Here is a 17,459-nt window from a genome sequence, read left to right as displayed (position 1 = left end):
TATTCAAGACTTGTGCCCGTTTTTAAGTTAGGTTGTTTTCTGCAGTTGATTTCTATGAGTTCCTTATATATTTTAGCTATTAACCTCTATCAGATAGTTTTGCAAAATTTTTTCCCATTTGATCACCTTTTTATTTTCTCCCATCTGATCACCTTTTCATTTTGTTGGGTTCCTTGGCTATGCAAAAGGTTTCTTCTAGTTTGCTAGTAGTCCCAGTTGTTGATTTTTCTCCTTGTTTTCAGTGTCACTGCCAAACATTGTTGCCAAGACCAGTGTCAGGGAGCTTTCCCCTCGTTTTCTTCTAATACCTTTACAGTTTTGGGTCTGACAGGTAAGTCTTTATTCTTTCAAGTTAATTTTTATGAGTGGTATACGGGCGGAGGGGGACCAATTTCACTCTTCTGTGCGTGGTTATCTAACTTTCCCAATGCCATTTACTGAAAAGTCTTGTGGACTCCCCTGTCAGATATTAGTTGACTGTATGTGTATGTGTGGGTTTACTTCTGGGCTCTCGATTTTGTTTCATTGGCCCATGTGTCTGTTTTTATGCTAGTACCACACTGTTTTAGTTACGATAAGCTTTTATTAAGCTTAAAATGAGCAACTGTGCCTCCATCTTTCTTTTTCTTTCTTTTTTTTTGGCTATTCAGGATCTTTTGTGCTTCCATACAAATTTTAGAGTTTCTTCTTCTCTGAAAATTTTAATTGGAATTTTGAGAGGAATTGCATTGAATCTATAGATGGTAAAATGCTTTTACGATGTGATTAAGTCTAAAGTGTGATCCAGGAACAGTGTTGGCTGCAGCCTTTAGCAAGACTAGACGAGTCTGGCTTAGTTCTACACTACCTATCTCCATAATTCAGTGGCAACTTCCTTCAGAATTGTAATTGGTTATTTTTACCGCATTCTAGGGCTTCCCTGGTGGCTCAGTGGTAAAGAATCTGCCTGCAGTGCAGGAAACCCAGGTTCGATCCCTGGGTCGGGAAGATCCCCTGGAGAAGGAAATGGCAACCCACTCCAGTATTCTGGCCTGTAAAATCCCATGGACAGAGGAACCTGGTGGGCTACAGTCCATAGGGTCGCAAAGAGTTGGCCATGACTGCATGACTAAACGTCCAGGTTTGAAAGAGTAATGTTATCTGCCCACGGTTCCACCGCGGTGAATGTGCGAACACTGGAGGTTTGCTGCCTTCACAGCATGGCATGGAACAGCGAGACAGCACTCGGCTTTCCTCGCGGTTGTTGGGGAAACACTGGGCTCGGGAGCCCTTTCCTCACCAGGTTGCTGGGCTCACATGAATCGTGATCATACAGCTTTGGGGGTTTCTTCACTCTCATTTCTGTTGATACTTTATTGTACAGGTAAACCTCATTTAATTGTTCTCTGCAGGTTCTGCCTTTTTTTTTTTTTTTTTTACAAATTGAAGGTTTGTGGCAACCCTGCGTCGAGCACGCCTACCAGTGCCACGTTCCCAACAGCGTTACGTTTAAATTAAGGTCCGTACACTTATGCTCTTGTACATTTAATAGACTGCAATATAAAGGTAACTTTTACATGCACTAGGAAATGAAGAAATTCATGTGATTTGCTTTATTGAGATATTTACTGTCGTGGTCTGGAACCAAACTAAAAATATCTCCAAGGTAAGCCTGTAGTTTGGAAAAGCCAACTTCTGCCTTAATAGGACAACTGTGAGGCCCCAAAGCTTCAAGCCATCCAGGGGTCAAGAAGAGTAGTTGTTACCTTTACCTAAAAAGGAATGAGCAGACCTGTCTCCTCTTCCCCAGCTCGTGATCCCTGATGCTCACACATGGTGGTACAGTAAGGCAGAAACCACTTGCTGGCTATGGGTTTTGGGGAAAGCTACCCTCTGTACCTCAGTTTCCTTGTCCAGCATGTTGACTGTAGGTAGCCCTGTGGAAAGATGCCCCTGAATCAGGAGCACCCAGCTAAGCCACACAGGTTTCTGACCCATAGAAACAGTGAGATAATAAATGTTCACTGTTTTCAGCTACTAAATTATGGGATAATCTGCTTTACAGCAATAGATGCTATTTTGCAAAGATCAAAAGAAATGGGAAAACTGGGTTCCTCCTCACTGTTTTTAATGGCTTTTCAATTACTATTTAATCACTAGGTTAATCATTAGGATTTTATTGGCTTTTCTCTCATCATCACCCTCTTCTCCAGATTGGTATCAGTGGGCTGCATTTCTGACAGCAGGTCCCACCGTTTTTTCTGGGTCGTCTTCTCACCAGTCTGGTTTGGTATCCAGATACGCAAATTCTAGGCAGTTATTCATACTTGCTGTTTCCTAACAGGAGGCAGGATCTAGATTTTCTCTGCTCTAACAAGTGATTCTTTGTGTCTTCCTGACTGGCTTCTGCTGTGAGGTAGGTGGTTAAAACCTTCATAATTTCTTAATTATTTCCTGCCCATCAGTCTATCAGTTAATTTACATTCACATACTGTTTGTCCCTTTAGTGACCATCTCTCGAGATTAAGGCCTTGGAGTTGATCCCTTGGGATTACTTAGGCCTTAACAGAAATCCAGCCCGGACAAATCCAAGCGATTCCTGGACATGTCACTGTTAGAGGACATTTAAGTAAAACAACCATTTGATTTCTATTTTATACTGCTTTTGCTTTTTTCAAGATGTTAAGAAAACTTTAAAAAAACTTACCTTGATTTCTCTAAGTTTTATTAGGAAGCATGCCTACATGTGCTGCATATTTACAAGTCTCCTAAGAACAAGCTAAATTCTCATAGCCCTGGCATGTCCATCTGTTGTAATGTTCGTCTTCCCCCACTGTTCATTGTAGACACAGTCGAGGCCCCTCGACTGGAGTGACCTGTACCTTGGGAAGCACAGACCGTGGTAACATGGCTGTACCCAACCAAGGCTGGCCCAGCTGGAGGTGGCAAAAATGAAGTTGTGTTTTCCCTTCTCTAAGGAAGAACTGCTTCCCAGGGACAGGGCCATTTCAGAGAGAGAACTGACAGTCAGCTCTCTGTAAAACCTGAGCAGGTAAGAGTTTACAGTGCTACAGTTCTTGGGTCACTCGAGCCCGCTGTGATGCTCTGCTGCTGACCAGGCTGGAGGGCTGACTTCCTACTGAATTTCAACCAGTCTGAACAGACGGTAAGAATTTGCTTCTGCTGTAGGCCAGTTCTAAGACTTGTGTGCTGCTCCCCACCCCTCACATTTAAATACTTACAGAACTGGCACGAGTGTGACAACTGGCACTAGACTAGATGGAATCTGGTAAATACCTGTTTCACACAATTCCATTATTTCAGATGCAGGCGTCTGAGTTACTGCGCAGTGGAATGCGGAGAGTCTGTGGGAAAGGCAGTGACACGGGCGAGTGGAGCCTAGTTCAGGCCCTCCCCAGACGGCCGAGATCAGTGTTAGCAGCCTGTGCTGTTTTCCATATAGATACAGCTCAGATCAAGTTAAGCACCCTTTTGTACAACTGAAGAAATATATTAATGCACACACCAAACTAAAATTTGCCAAGTTCAGTTCTATATATTTTCATATTTTTTGATAGATGCTAAATGAATGCATAAATTATAGGTTCAACAGAACACAGCTACTTCTATAAAAAATAAATTTTATTAACAAAATGAGCTCACATTATAAAAGCAAAATGAACCTTTGCTAATTTCTTGGCATCATCTTTCTTACTAGGTACAGCACTGTAGACAATAAAACAAAATCAAAGACTAGTTGCTCTGCCTGAGGCCTGTGAAACTGTGACAAATGGGCCACAAGTCGTCATCCTTCATGTTCCTCCCACCACTGACCTGGTGTAAAGCTGTGGTCACTCTCACTCCTCCTCAGCCTGTTGCCTTACCGGCCTGGGAAGAACACACGCCTCAAGTTTAAAGGGAGAGCACTTTCCTCAAACAGTGCTGAGAAGGCAGACTGGGAGGTTCTGGCTGTAACTCCTGAGAAGGTATCTCAAAAGCCGCTTCTTTATTCCTCGAGCCAGAGACCCGCCAGCTGCGGGTCTTCCCTTCCTCCGCTGGGGGCTGGCAGCTGCAGTGAAGGACGCAGGGGTCCAGGGATGTGGAGGTGGCATGGGCCTTCCCCTCAGAACTTCTGAAGGAATTTGAGGACCAGGTCCCGCAGTCGGACCCGGAGCACCTCATCGTCATCACAGATGATGTGGGTTGAGTCTTCCTCAATCTGGATGAGGGTCTCGGCTTCCTGCAGCAGGACGATATGGCCCTTGGCTGTGTCTTCTACCTTAATGTCGCTGAAGCCGTGCTGCACCAAGAGAAAAGGGGCAGGAGGGCATTTCAGCGTTTGAGATGCTTCCTTCCCTGCTGGCTCACATGGTAAGGAAGGAATTGGCCTGCAGTACAAGAGCCCCAGGTTTGATCCCTGGGTCAGGAAGATCCCCTGGAGAAGGGAGAATCCCACGGACAGAGGAGCCTGGCAGCCTCCAGTTCGTGGGATTGCAAACAGTTGGACACAACTGAGCAACTAACACTTTCACTTTCCTTTCCAGCCTGGGCTACACTGAACATTCTATAAACTGGCATTTTGGACTCTCCTCAATACAGTTCTTCAGAGCAGTCCCAGGACCTACTACACCAAGAGAATTCCAGGGGAAGCCCCCAACCATGCAAAATCTCATACAAAGTACAACAGAATTCCTACCACCTGCTTAAGCTTTTGTTTATCATCTGAGGAGCACATCCAGGCACCTGGGTTCAGGAGGCTGGGTGTTTCATCCCAGCCTCGCAGCCACACCTGTGGTCCCTGTAAAAATGCTCCATCCTGTCCCAGGAAGATGCCTTCCTCACCACAGGTACCAGTGACCTGGCAAGTCCCTCCCAAAGGGGAAGATGAAGCAGTGTATCAAATACTTCTTCAGGGCCCCCTCGAATGCTCAGAATTTCCTTACACATCAGATGTAAAGTTGAGGAAGAAGAAAAGAAGTGGAAATAAGAATGATTTGCCTGAGAAGGACACAAGACAGGTAATAATCATGACCTAGGGAGGTTCTCCATCTTTGGCGCAGAAACTGGAGTGGGAGAGTAGTCGGGTTGGGTCCTAGAGATGAACTCCTGGGAAAGCCAGACAGAAGTAAATAAGATCTTTCTGGGAAAGCAAGGCGTTTCAAGTTTTCAAGAAACAAGTGAAGCGTGAGTACCATCAGTACAGCCGGGGGCGCCGCACAGTCAGGAGGAATGCTGTGCACGGCACACGGGGTCCCCGGGGGTGTCCCCACATCACTAGGGGTCAGGGAGCCCACCAACTCGGGGAAAGCCCTCCATCTGAGGAAACTTAAATGACGAGTGGAGAAAATTCCCAACAAAGAGAAAGCCTTTAAGATTGGAAAGCATTCAGCTACTGAGTTAGTCTGGACAAAAGGCAGTAACTAACTTAGAAGAAAATCTCTTTTCCTGGAATGGTTTCTAGTGTTAACTGCAGTTCTTCCCACAAGAAGCAGCATGAAAAATGCCATCTTTAGCTAATTGCTCCTCTGTTCTGTCAAGGACTCTCTAATTCTGATGCCAAAACAGTGGTCTCTGAAACCCTGTGACTGAAACCAGAATTACAAAACACTTTCAGGTTAATAAATTCTTTTTCCTTTTACTTGGGAGTCATACAATCTATTCCACCAGCCACCAGGGACGAAGAGTGGGAAAGCTGCTGAGCTGGGTTGGGGGGGACCACCATCCTCCACCATGACCACCTGCTTCTCTCTCCTACTACCCTTTCTGGGAATCACTGGCCCCGCTTCCCGAGCTCCAGGGGATCAGGCCATCCTGACCCCTCTGCCCACACCACACCCCAAGAGCCCCAAGACTGGCGTCTCCTCTGAGCTGGCCATGCCAAGGGTCTTCTTGCACAGAAGTGCGGCCCTAAGGGGGCAGACCCTTCTTTCCTGGCCAGCCCCCTGCCCCATATGTCACAGCTGTGTTTCTGAAGAAAGGCCCCTCCTCGGTCTGGTTCCCACAAGAAGTGGGTTTGGGGGGCAGTCTTGTGGCAGCCGGGCCCCTCTTAACTCTGCAGCTCCCGCCTGGTTCGGGCCCCGCCCTAACTAAGGACTGGCAGATGCTACGGGGACAGCCCACGGGGGCTCCCGGGAGGGACGCCAGTGCCCACGCCCACAGCGCTCACCTTCTCCAGCGTCTGCACGAACTGGTCCACGGGGATGGAGCCGCTCAGCAGAGGCTTCAGAACCTTGCAGTCTGGAATGTCGTCACTCGTCCGCTTTCGCTTCTTGCCGCCTGTGGGCTGGGCGGGCCTGGGTGGAGGCTGGGCAGGAGGAAAACAGGGGTCTCGTCAAGAAATCACCCGGGAGCCCCAGTCCGTGCAGGCCACCCGCGGGACCCTCTTCCTGGGAGGGCGCAGGGCCTGGCCCGGTGCCGCTGTCTGTGCCCCGTGTCAGGGTCTCCACCTCCAGCTGGGTATCCACACAGTACACACAAGCTAGAGCCAGCTATCCACAGAATCATCATCTCAGCTGGCAAAGATGCCTTCCTTTTAGCGAGATCCGTTTTTAATTTTCGGTCGACTCACTTCAGTCGTGTCCGACTCTGTGACCCCATGGGCTGTAGACCCCCAAGCTCCTCTCTGAGTAAATCCTTAATAACCCACGCTGGCAGCTGGGCCTGGGGCAGCAGTGCCAGGGGCTGTGGGGCCGGACTGACTGGTTACAGTCCTCCCGTCGGGAAAGTGAAGGGCAGAGGAGCTGCCTCTACAGTGGTGATGGGAAGGAGAACTTCGTGAGGCCTAACTGAGGCAACGGCTGGGCAGGGCCTGGTCCCGGGCCCAGCACTGTGAGTGGCTGCTACGGGCACACAACCTGGGGAGCGAGTGACAGAGCCCAGCCCTGACGGGGGATCTCAGGAGGGTGAAGACGGGGGCCCAAACAGCTGCCCTCCAAGGTGGCAAATGTGCCCTCAAGTGAGGCGTGAGGCTGGGGGGAGATGCCCTCCACCTGCAGGGGCTCCCCAGGTTCCCGGCCCTTGGCCTGACTGCTTCGGGGTCCCCGAGGGCAGGGGCTGCGTCTGCTGTTGGGTCTACCTCCCCTCCCACCTCATGCCCACAGGCTCAGGGCCGGCACCTGATGAGAGTTTGTCTCCTGAGCACCCACCAGGGGAGCCGATGCTTCTGGAGCTGTGATGGCTCTGCAATGGTGGGCAGCCCCGTCCCCATGAATAATCGTTTCTCCTCCCTTCTCTCTCCAAGGCACGCGGCCAGAGAAATAAGTAGGTGCCCTTTCCTTCAGATCTGATCCCTCAGGAAGTCTGCCCTCTACTATCTGCTGGTGTGGGAAGCACTGTCCTGGGGGCTGGCTGGGATGCCAGCACCTTCTCAGGAGGAAGGGTTCCAGTCCCCACAGGCCCTGGAGGTTCCTCTTGGAGCCCAGCCCGGCCTCCCCACGCTACCTGAAGAACGTGCTTGTTATCTTTAGTGTGCAGCACAGCCGAGACGGTTGCCAAGGAAATGCCAGGTTTAATCTCCATGGGCACCAGCGAGTCTGCAAGCTGGGAGCAAAGAGGGGGGTTTCAGTCAGGTTCCCTGTAAACCGGGGACAAGAGAGTGCTGCAGGCGTGCTGCCCAGGGTGAGGGGCTAGGAGGCCATGCTGGGCCACCGTGCCGAGCTCAGGGATGGATGGTGAGAAACCCAAAGTCGTACAAAGATAGCAGGAGCCTTTAACACCCCACTTACATCAGTGAATAGATCGCCTAAACAGAAAATCAGAAAGGAAACACTGGCCTCAAATGATATATTAGCTCAAATGGACTTAATAGATATAGAGACATTCTATCCAAAAATAGCAGAATATACCTTCTACTAAGTGTACATGGAACATTCTCCAGGAGAGATCATACGTGAGGCCACAATACAAGTCTCAGTAGATTTTAAGAAGACTGAAATCATATCAAGCATCTTTTCCAACCATAATGCTATGAAACTGGAAATCAACTACATGAAAAAAACTTACACAAGTGCATGGAGGCTAAGCAATGTGCTACTCAACAATCAATGAGTCACTGAGGAGATCAAATAAGAAATGAAAAAATACCTGGAGACAAATGAAAATGTAAATACAATGATTCAAAACCTATTAACACATGCTTATATGGTCACTTATGACAAATGAAGCCAGAATATACAATGGGGAAGACAGCCTCTCCGATAAATGTTACTGGGAAGACTAGACAGCTACATGCAAAGTCTTGTACTATGTAAAACAAACTCAAAATGGATTAAAGAGTTAAATATAAGACCTTAAACCATAAAACTCCTAGAACAAAACACAGGCATCTTTGACACTGGTCTTTTATCAATTTTATTTCTGGGTATATCTCCTCAAGTATGGAATTCAAGAGCAAAGATAAATGAGACTGCATCAAACAAAAAAGCTTTTGCACAGTGAAGGATACCGTCAATAAAACAAGAAGGCTGCCTAGGGAAAAGGAGAAGGTATTTACAAATGATGCACCAGATAATCCAGAATTCACAGAGAACTCATACAACTCAACATACCCCCTCTGAAAATGAGCAGAAGACCTGAATAGGCATTTTTCCAAATAAGACATACAGATGGCCAATGTTACTAATTATCAGGCAAGTGGATATCAACACCACAATGAGGTATCACCTCATACCTGTCAGAATGGTGGTTGTCAAAAAGACAACAAATAACTGGAGGTGAGAATCTAAAGGGGAACACTTATGCACTGTTGGTGGGATGGTGAATTAATGGAGGCGCGAATAAATGCTGGAGAGGGTGTGGAGAAAAGGGAACCCTCTTACACTGTTGGTGGGAATGCAAACTAGTACAGCCACTATGGAGAACAGTGTGGAGATTCCTTAAAAAACTGGAAGTGCTCGCTTCGGCAGCACATATACTAAAATTGGAACGATACAGAGAAGATTAGCATGGCCCCTGTGCAAGGATGACACGCAAATTTGTGAAGCGTTCCATATTTTTAAAAAAAAAAAAAGAAAACTGGAAATAGAACTGCCATATGACCCAGCAATCCCACTCCTGGGCATACACACCGAGGAAACCAGAATTGAAAGAGACACGTGCACCCCAATGTTCATTGCAGCACTGTTTATAATTGCCAGGACATGGAAGCAACCTAGATGCCCATCAGCAGACGAATGGGTAAGGAAGCTATGGTACATATACACAATGGAATATTACTTAGCCATTAAAAATAATTCATTTGAATCAGTTCTAATGAGATGGATGAAACTGGAGCCAATTATACAGAGTGAAGTAAGCCAGAAAGATAAAGACCAATACAGTATACTAACGCATATATATGGAATTTTAAAAGATGGTAACGATAACCCTACATGCAAAACAGAAAAAGAGACACAGAAGTACAGAACAGACTTTTGGACTCTGTGGGAGAAGGCGAGGGTGGGATGTTCTGAGAGAACAGCATTGAAACAAGTATACTATCAAGGGTGAAACAGATCACCAGCCCAGGTTGGATGCATGAGACGGGTGCTCAGGGCTGGTGCACTGGGAAGACCCAGAGGGATGGGATGGGGAGGGAGGCGGGAGGGGGGATCGGGATGGGGAACACATGTAAATCCATGGCTAACTCATGTCAGTGTATGGCAAAAACCGCTACAATATTGTAAAGTAATTAGCCTCCAACTAATAAAAATAAATGAAAAAAAAATTAATGGAGGTGCTATGGAAAACAGTTGGAGGTTCCTCAAAAAATTAAAAATAGAACTACTATAAGACCCAGCAATTCCATTCCTGGGCATTTACTCAAAGAAAACAAAACACTAATTTGAAAAGATATATGCATCCCTATGTTCAGGGTAGCATAATTTACAATAGTTAAGATATGGAAGCCACCTAAACGTCTCCTGATAAATGAATGAAGAAGATGTGATACACACACACATGGGATATTAGTCATAAAGAAACAATGAAATTTTGCTGTGACAACATGGATAGACCTAGAGGGTATTATGATAAGTGAAATCTAAAAAGCAAAACAAATGAACAAACATAAAAAAACAAACTCAATTATGGAGAACAAACAGGTGGTTGCCAGAAGGGAGGCAATGACCAATTTTTCAAATAGGTGGCAGAGACTGATTCAAGGGGATGAAATGTACATTATAGGAAATACTGTAACAGAATTAGTGTGGTGATCATTTTGTAATGTAGAGATATACTGAATCACTATGTTATTATGCACCAGGACTAACACAGAGGAAGGTAGGTCAATTATACCTCAACTTAAAAAACAAAGGCGGAGCGGGGGGCCTTCCCTGGTGGCTCAGGGGTAAAGATTCCACCTGCCAATGCGGGACACAGGGGTTCAGTCCCTGCTCTGGGAAGATCCCATATGGAGCAGAGCAGCTAAGCCTGTGCACAACTATGGAACCTATGCTCTGGAGCCCAGTGCCACAACTACTAGGCCCATGTGCCCTAGAGGCCGCACTCCCCAGCAAGAGAGGCCACTGCAATGGAACCAGCACGCCGCAGCCAGAGAGTAGCCCCCACTCACCACAGCCAGAGAAACGTCCATGCAGCAAGGCCTAGCACAGCCGAAAATAAATAAAATTTTACAAAAGAAAAATATGGAACAGTGTGAAATGTTCCCACTGAGAGACACGTGTGCTCTAGGCTCCCGGCCGTGCCCATCCACAGATACTGTTTTCCTTCTGACGCGGCACTGACAAAGGTCAGGCTGCGGGCAGAACTGTAAGGCCAAAGACCTGGCCGGGGAGGCTCCAGATGGCAGTGTGGGGAGCGAGCAGGCGGCGGACTCTCCCTGGGCGGCCCCAGGAAGAGATTCATCTCCAAGGAGACTGAAGTGGCAGCTCAGCCACAGGGAACTCTATCCGGAGCCCACAGACGACTCAGTGAGGACACCTCTGGGAAGGAAGACGTGTTCACCGGCCACCCCGGAAACAGAGGTTTTCTCTTAATGGAGGCCCCTGAGGGCTGACGTCAGTGCTCCCACTTTGCACATGCCGGGAGAGAGAAGGCGGATCTACAGGGGAGCTGATCTGGGGGAGAAATGAGCGTCCAGAGCTGATCTGGGGGAGAAATAAGCATCCGCTAGTTGTAGCAAAACCAAAAGAACCATGACAGAGTTTAACTCCTTCCTCTCACATGCACTTCCCAGGCAAAACCAAATGATTCTTCTAGTTCTCTCTCTACATCCCACACACAAAGATTTATGTGAAAGTGTGTTTCTAAAAGTATTATTTGCACTTTGAAAATGCAGGAATAATAAATGTCCACCAATAAAGGAACAGCGAAATGATGACACATTCATGATAGACCATTATATAGCCTAAGATGCTTTTCAAGTATCTTGAATGACACAATATACTTACCTTCATGTGACAAAGATATTAACATGATTTAAACACACCCACAACACAGTGAACAGACAAGGCAAATACACAAAAATTAGAATAGTAATTATGTTCGGTATTCAAACTAGGATTGACTTTTTTTTTTTTTGGTCTGTATCCTTTTTCTCCTTATTTCCCAAGTTTTCCAGAATGAACAAGCACAGTCATACAAATCAAAGCCTGAGAAGGCTGAGGTGCCTTAAAAACAAAAGGAGGCCGTCCAGAGCGCTGGTTCTCAGGCGAGGAGCAGGGGTCCCTCCTGGGCTCCTGAGACTCAACATTCTGCCTTCCGTTTGCCTTTGAAAACTGACACATGGTCTCTGACACCAGTGGTTCTCCAATATTAGCGGGCACCAGACCCATGTGAAGGGCTGGCAGAAATCCAGATGCTGGGCCTCACCTGGAGTCTCTGACTCAGCAGGACTGAGGTGGGGCTGGAGAAACCTGCATTTTTTCAACACGTTCTCAAGGCTGCCGCTGCTGGTGACAGTCACATCAAGCACCCTGCTTGCGACCCCCACGGGAAGGCATGGGCCATGTGCCCCAGCACCGCCACAGCCCAGATCAGTCGGGGGCTCTACACTCGCTGGGGTTAAAGGACAAAATCGTCAATGGAATAAAACCTTTAAGTTCTACTAAAATGCGTGCAAATGATGATCATGCAAGGGGTCTAAGCTCTCCTTACTTTTTGGTTACTGTCATGTCCTCCATCTATTGCTGAATTCAGTGAGACTTGACCCTCACTGGTAAATGAGGTCCAGGAAGGACGAGAAAGCCCACAACCCTAAGGTGGTTAACAACAGAGCTGACAACAGCATGTTTGTTCTCCAGGCTCTGACCCCCCGGGTGACACGCTGAACTTTAACATAAGCAGCACTCCAGCAGGCCTGGTGTTGACAGCTGTTACTTCATTACTGGAAACAGGAGGAGGGGACTTCCCTGGTGGTCCGGCAGCTGAAATTTCGCACTCCCAGTGCAGAGAGCCCAGACTGGATCCCTGATCAGGGAACTAGATCCCGCATGCTGCAACTCAGAGTTCACAGGCTGCAACTAAGGCCCTAGTGCAGCCAAAGCGGCAGCTCTGAAAAGCTCAGCTCTCTTCCCGGTTACCTGCTAAGGGTCCGTGTACCTTGGTCCATCCGTGTGTGACACAAACCCCAAGGAAAGCCACCCCAGGACGGTGTTCCAGAGACTCAAGAGGAAACCCGGGGAAACCCCGGGAAGCCCAACACTCACCTCCGGCATGATTTCGATCTTCTCGTACCGACGCTTGAAGGGCAGGGCGAGGACCTCGGCGCGCCGATAGGACATGGCGGGCGGCTGGCAGTCCACCATGAGGTCCATGCGGTGGGACTGTGCCGGGGGCGGCTGGGTGTACTGCTCGGGACAGACCACGTGGAGGGGCTGAGGGCCGAGAGGGCGGAGGCCGTGAGGCGACAGCAGGCCCAGTCCTGACCTCACCCTCCCCACACACCGCCCAGGCTCACTCATGGCCGTTCTGAACGCCCATCCTCTCAAACCCAAGTCACCAGGGACCACAGCGTGTGGGGAGAAGCACAAAACTTTCAAGGAAAGCCATGGTGATGAGCAAGGGACTTACTCCTCATCTCGCATTTATTTTCTCACTCTATTTAAGTCACTTTGAAGCTGACATCCGTGGGTCTGCTCTCAAAGGGCCTCCAAGTCCCTTGCGGGCAGCCTTTCTGTCACTTAGCAGCTCTGACTGGCACCCTGACTAGCTGGTGAGGAAGAACTGTGACTTTCTGGGCTTGTTTGGGTTTCTGGTCTGGACCTGAGGTCCACAGGTCCTAGGCAGTGGGCGATGGTCAGGCCATGTCCTCAGTTGTGTAGGACACACCAAGTCAGAATTTTTTGGTTTTTGTTTTTATAAATGTCTTTTTTTATTATCTTGGGAGAAAAATAATTAGGAAGCCAGCGTTTACTTCGTCCAAATACCACCCAACTGCCAACTGGACCCAAGTGGTCCTCATCAAAAATAATACACTGCGTATGCTTGCTTTTCCTTCCACTTTTGATTTTTTTTTTTTTAAGAGCAGAAACCTCTTTCAGGGTACAAAGCCCACTAGTTTGGAATCTGGAGGGTACCGGCCGAGCACCCTGGAGGCCCTGGGGGCGGGGGTGAGGACGTCTAGCCCTCGTACCGCAGAACACAGGGCACAGAGGCACCAGGACGCGGGAGCAAGCGGCACAGCGGGTCCCCCCGCGGCCCCCGCCCCCCGTACCTGCACTTCTTTCAGCAGCTTTGACACCTGGATGAAATTCAGTCGCGTGTCAATGGGGCAGTAGATGCACTTCATGGCCAAGGGCTGGTAGGGAGCCAGTGCTTCCAGGTATGAGAAGTCGGGTTCTAAGGGGAACACAAGAAAGGAAATTCAAAATGAAGGCGCCGGGGACTTCCTTGGCGGTTCAGTGGTTAAAACTCCGCGCTCCCAATGCAGTGTCTGGGTTTGATCCCTGGTCAGGGAACTAAATCCCACAGGTTGCAAATAATACCTGGTGCAGCCAAGAAAATAAATATTAAAAATGAAAGGAACAGAGGGGTGGCCACGTGACGAAGCGGCTGGCATGGTCAAGGCCCAGCGGACGGACAGCAAGACAGGAAAGGCACCGCAGGTTACAGGAGGCAGAGGCCTCACGGTGGGAGAGAGGAGTGATTTCTGGGTAGAGAGAGGGAGACGCTGGACTAAGCGCTGCAGGCAGGAGTGTGAGCTCAAGGTTTTCAACACTGACGGAGAGAGATGAGACAATGAAGGGATACATAAATAAATGAAGGAGAGAGGAAAGCTCTTTTTTGCAAAAAAAAAAAAAAAAGTTATGCGTTGGCAGCCATCGCAGGAATAATTTATTCAGACCAGAATCATCAATAGATGCTAGAAAAATTAGATAAACCTCTGGGGAAGACCAGATGAATAGACAGCCTCAAAGTGTCTCCCAAGAGATACAGATTAATACAAAAGCAGTGACTTCACAGTGGAGATGTCCAGCCCAGGTCACTCAAAGCAAGAGCTCAAAGATCACCCCCAGGCAAGAAACAAATCCCATGCCTCCTACTTGACAGAATGCAAAGAAGAAGAAAAAGAAGGATCGTGACCCCGCGTCAACAAAACACCTGTGCTGAGGCTGCGGGGCCCATCCGTAGCGCCAGTCCAGCGCCCAGGAACTGTCCTTGCCTCACTGACCGGTCTGTTCTCTGCGGAGCCCCCACTGGAGCCGGCCTGCCAAGGACTGCTTACTCTAATTGAGAAAGCTGCCCACCTCAGGCCAAAAGCACTGGCTTAGTCCTGGCATGAAAAATGACCTGTAGGTTCCTGACACAGCCTGTGCCCCGTGAGCACACCACTTCCTGTATGTGGCCCCGGCTTCCACGCACCGCTCCTTACCTGGGGAACTCTGGAGAATGCAGAGCTTCCAGGGTTTTAAATGCTCACTCCTCCAGTGGATCCTGTCTACTCAAGGAGAACCCAGAATCCCCCAAAGGAGCCTGGCCTGCCTGGGGGTGACTGTCTCTCTCTGATGGATACTGTGCGACTCTGTATGGATACAGTTCCCAGCGGTCACAAACCAGAAAAAGTGGCCCAGAACCTAGCGGACACGGTAAATGACACAGCTTGTGCTCTGGAAGTGCAGCACACCAGTTTAAATATAAATTCCTGATCCAGACAAGTGTTGGGTGATGCAAGTCATGGACAGTCATGTAGCCTTTGCTTTCTTTTCAGCTGGCTGAAAGGAAGTTTCTGGTCTTGCGACACTTCTTCTGCGCCTTGTCCTACTGTGCCCACTGTCATATCAGAGCCAACATCCCTCAGAAAGAACAGGAGCGCCCCCTTAGTCCTACTGCAGAACGCGTTCTCCAGATGACTTCCTGTTTAGCCAAACCTGGCAATCAATGGTGAGGCTCTGGGCGGTGTGAATCTTACAGCCTGACTTCCTCTGCCTGTGGCTAAAAGGGGGCCTGGAGGGAGAACAGCTGCCCCCACCAGCTGCTCCTCTGAGCGCTTCCATCACTCAAGGCCAGGCCGCGTCCTCCCACTGCACTTAAGCTATCCCACACGATGCAGATGTCACAAAAGGCTGCTCGGTGACCACCATGGATCAAGACTGAAACAAGGCCCTCTGTAATCATGCCTGAACACAAGACCGCAACTCTGTCCAAACCTCAAATAAGCAAATGCCACCCTGTCCTGGCCCTGTTCTTCTAACCCTCTAGACAAGAATCAAGATGTCCAACTAGAGAACTACTTCCGGTCCTGATGACACCCAAGCCAGAGCAACGCGTCCACCTCCAAGATCACCCAACCCAAGGCCCAACCTGTAAGTTCTTTTGACCATGTCCTGTGATGCCTCCCGCCTCCCCCTGTCAGTCTCCCTGACTCACTGCAATGAGTCGGCACCCAAGTTTGTTGCAACTGGTCCTTTCCCCACAGGCTTTTGGGCCAGGCCTGGTAAGAGCCCCTTCCTTTAACATTTCACTAGAAGCACAGAGCTGCCCGAGGAGCCGCCACCCACAGTCCCATTTTACAGAGAGGTAAGTAAGCTGGCTGAGGTTACAGTAACTCCGCCGAGATTTCATATCAAGGCTTTTTACTTCAATACCCAAGTTTCAAATCCCAAGACTATCTGAAGACCCTGATTGATAAGATAATGATTAAGTAAAACCCCTAAGGTGCCCTCATTAAAGATTAGCTTTATTCTGAGGGATTCATCTCCATAAGAAAAACTGCAAGCCAGCTGCTGCTGTTGCTGCTAAGTCACTTCAGTCCTGTCCGACTCTGGGCGCCCCTATGGACAGCAGCCCACCGGGCTCCTCTGTCCATGGGATTCTCTAGGCAAGAGTACTGGAGAGGGTTGCCATTTCCTTCTCCAGACCAAAGCAAACTATAACCTAAGGAGAAAGATCCATCTCAGTCAGTAATTCCTGACTAAAGGGTGAAGCAAGACTGATCACTGGAATTCCTGCAGTTTTTGAATAGCTTACAAAATTCTGTCAACAGTAGTTCTAGACCAGAAATCTGTCTCGGGGACAAAATCTACAAAAACTGCTATGAAAGCCCTGTTCAGTGCACATCATCTAAGGGGACATTTTGTTTTGTTCTCCTCCTCCCCCTGCTGGGTGATGTATCCTTTGGTATTTACAACAGAATAATGATCTAAAGGATTGTTGCTTTTGAACGGTGGTGTTGGAGAAAACTCTTTGAGAGTCTCTTGGACAGCAAGATCAAACCAGTTGATTCTAAAGGAAATCAACCCTGAATATTCATTGGAAGGACTGATGCTGAAGCTGAAGCTCCAATACTTGGTCTCCTGATGCCAAGGGCTGACTCACTGGAAAAGACCCTGATGCTGGGAAAGATTGAAGGCAGGAGGAGAAGTGGGTGACAAAGGATGAGATGGTTGGATGGTATCACTGTCTCAACAGACATGAGTTTTTGAGCAAGCTCTGGGAGATGGTGAAGGACAGGGAAGCCTGGTATGCTGTAGTCCACAAGGTCATAAAGAGTCGGACACAATAACAACAATAGTATCATATTTACGCCTTACTGTCAAATTCTCCCTGGAGTCTCTATGTGGTTGGTAACATTCTACAGGTATTTAGGAATGGTCCCAGTGGGAAGCACAGGGTTTTGTTTGCTGGTTTATTTACCTGTGAAGATGACCGTGTTGAGACTCGACTTTCCCCAGAGCTCCATGAAATGGACCACGTCCCCGAAACGGAGGGAAGGGTGTCCAGTGAAGACCACGCATGGCTGCCTGAAGTCGTTGCTGAAGTCTCCGTGGATGCTGGGGTAGTGCTTCAGCTTGTTGGTCTGAATGAGCTAGAATACGTGTCAAAAGCACGTGTAACAGGAAGAGATGTTAGCCTGCCCATGAAGGAAGCACTGCAGCATGGGAGAGTGAGTGGAGTACATTAAAAATATAGGATAAGGATACAGGTTTTTAACCTATAATGTGACTTTCTCCAACAATGGGTCTTTTGGGTAGCATTGGTCTATGTGTGTGTGTTAGTCATTTAGTCATGTCTGACTCTGCGTCCTCATGGACTGTGGTCCGCAA

The 17,459-nt window shown here is 48.4% G+C and overlaps 1 protein-coding gene and 1 non-coding gene across 2 annotated transcripts in view; one reads left to right on the top strand and one right to left on the bottom strand.

The window, feature by feature from the left end:
• Positions 1 to 3,603: 3,603 nt before the first annotated feature.
• The window catches only part of INTS9 (integrator complex subunit 9), a 120,848-nt gene continuing 106,992 nt past the window's right edge, over positions 3,604 to 17,459 (bottom strand). The window contains exons 12-17 of the mRNA XM_043891132.1: positions 17,050 to 17,221; positions 13,631 to 13,755; positions 12,624 to 12,791; positions 7,420 to 7,518; positions 6,146 to 6,283; positions 3,604 to 4,279 (exon numbers count right to left, since the gene is read on the bottom strand). Of these exons, the coding sequence (XP_043747067.1) occupies positions 4,103 to 4,279; positions 6,146 to 6,283; positions 7,420 to 7,518; positions 12,624 to 12,791; positions 13,631 to 13,755; positions 17,050 to 17,221 (879 nt within the window). The 3' untranslated portion in view covers positions 3,604 to 4,102. The remainder of the gene's footprint in view (positions 4,280 to 6,145; positions 6,284 to 7,419; positions 7,519 to 12,623; positions 12,792 to 13,630; positions 13,756 to 17,049; positions 17,222 to 17,459) is intronic.
• On the top strand, positions 8,867 to 8,973 carry LOC122686397. Its single transcript, XR_006338757.1, has one exon. It is a non-coding gene; the product is annotated as a U6 spliceosomal RNA (small nuclear RNA).

This window comes from Cervus elaphus, chromosome 29, assembly GCF_910594005.1.
Source record: "Cervus elaphus chromosome 29, mCerEla1.1, whole genome shotgun sequence".
Classification (NCBI taxonomy): Eukaryota; Metazoa; Chordata; class Mammalia; order Artiodactyla; family Cervidae; genus Cervus; species Cervus elaphus.
The sequence above is the reverse complement of the archived record's forward strand: the minus strand, read 5'-3'. Positions and strand labels throughout refer to the sequence as shown.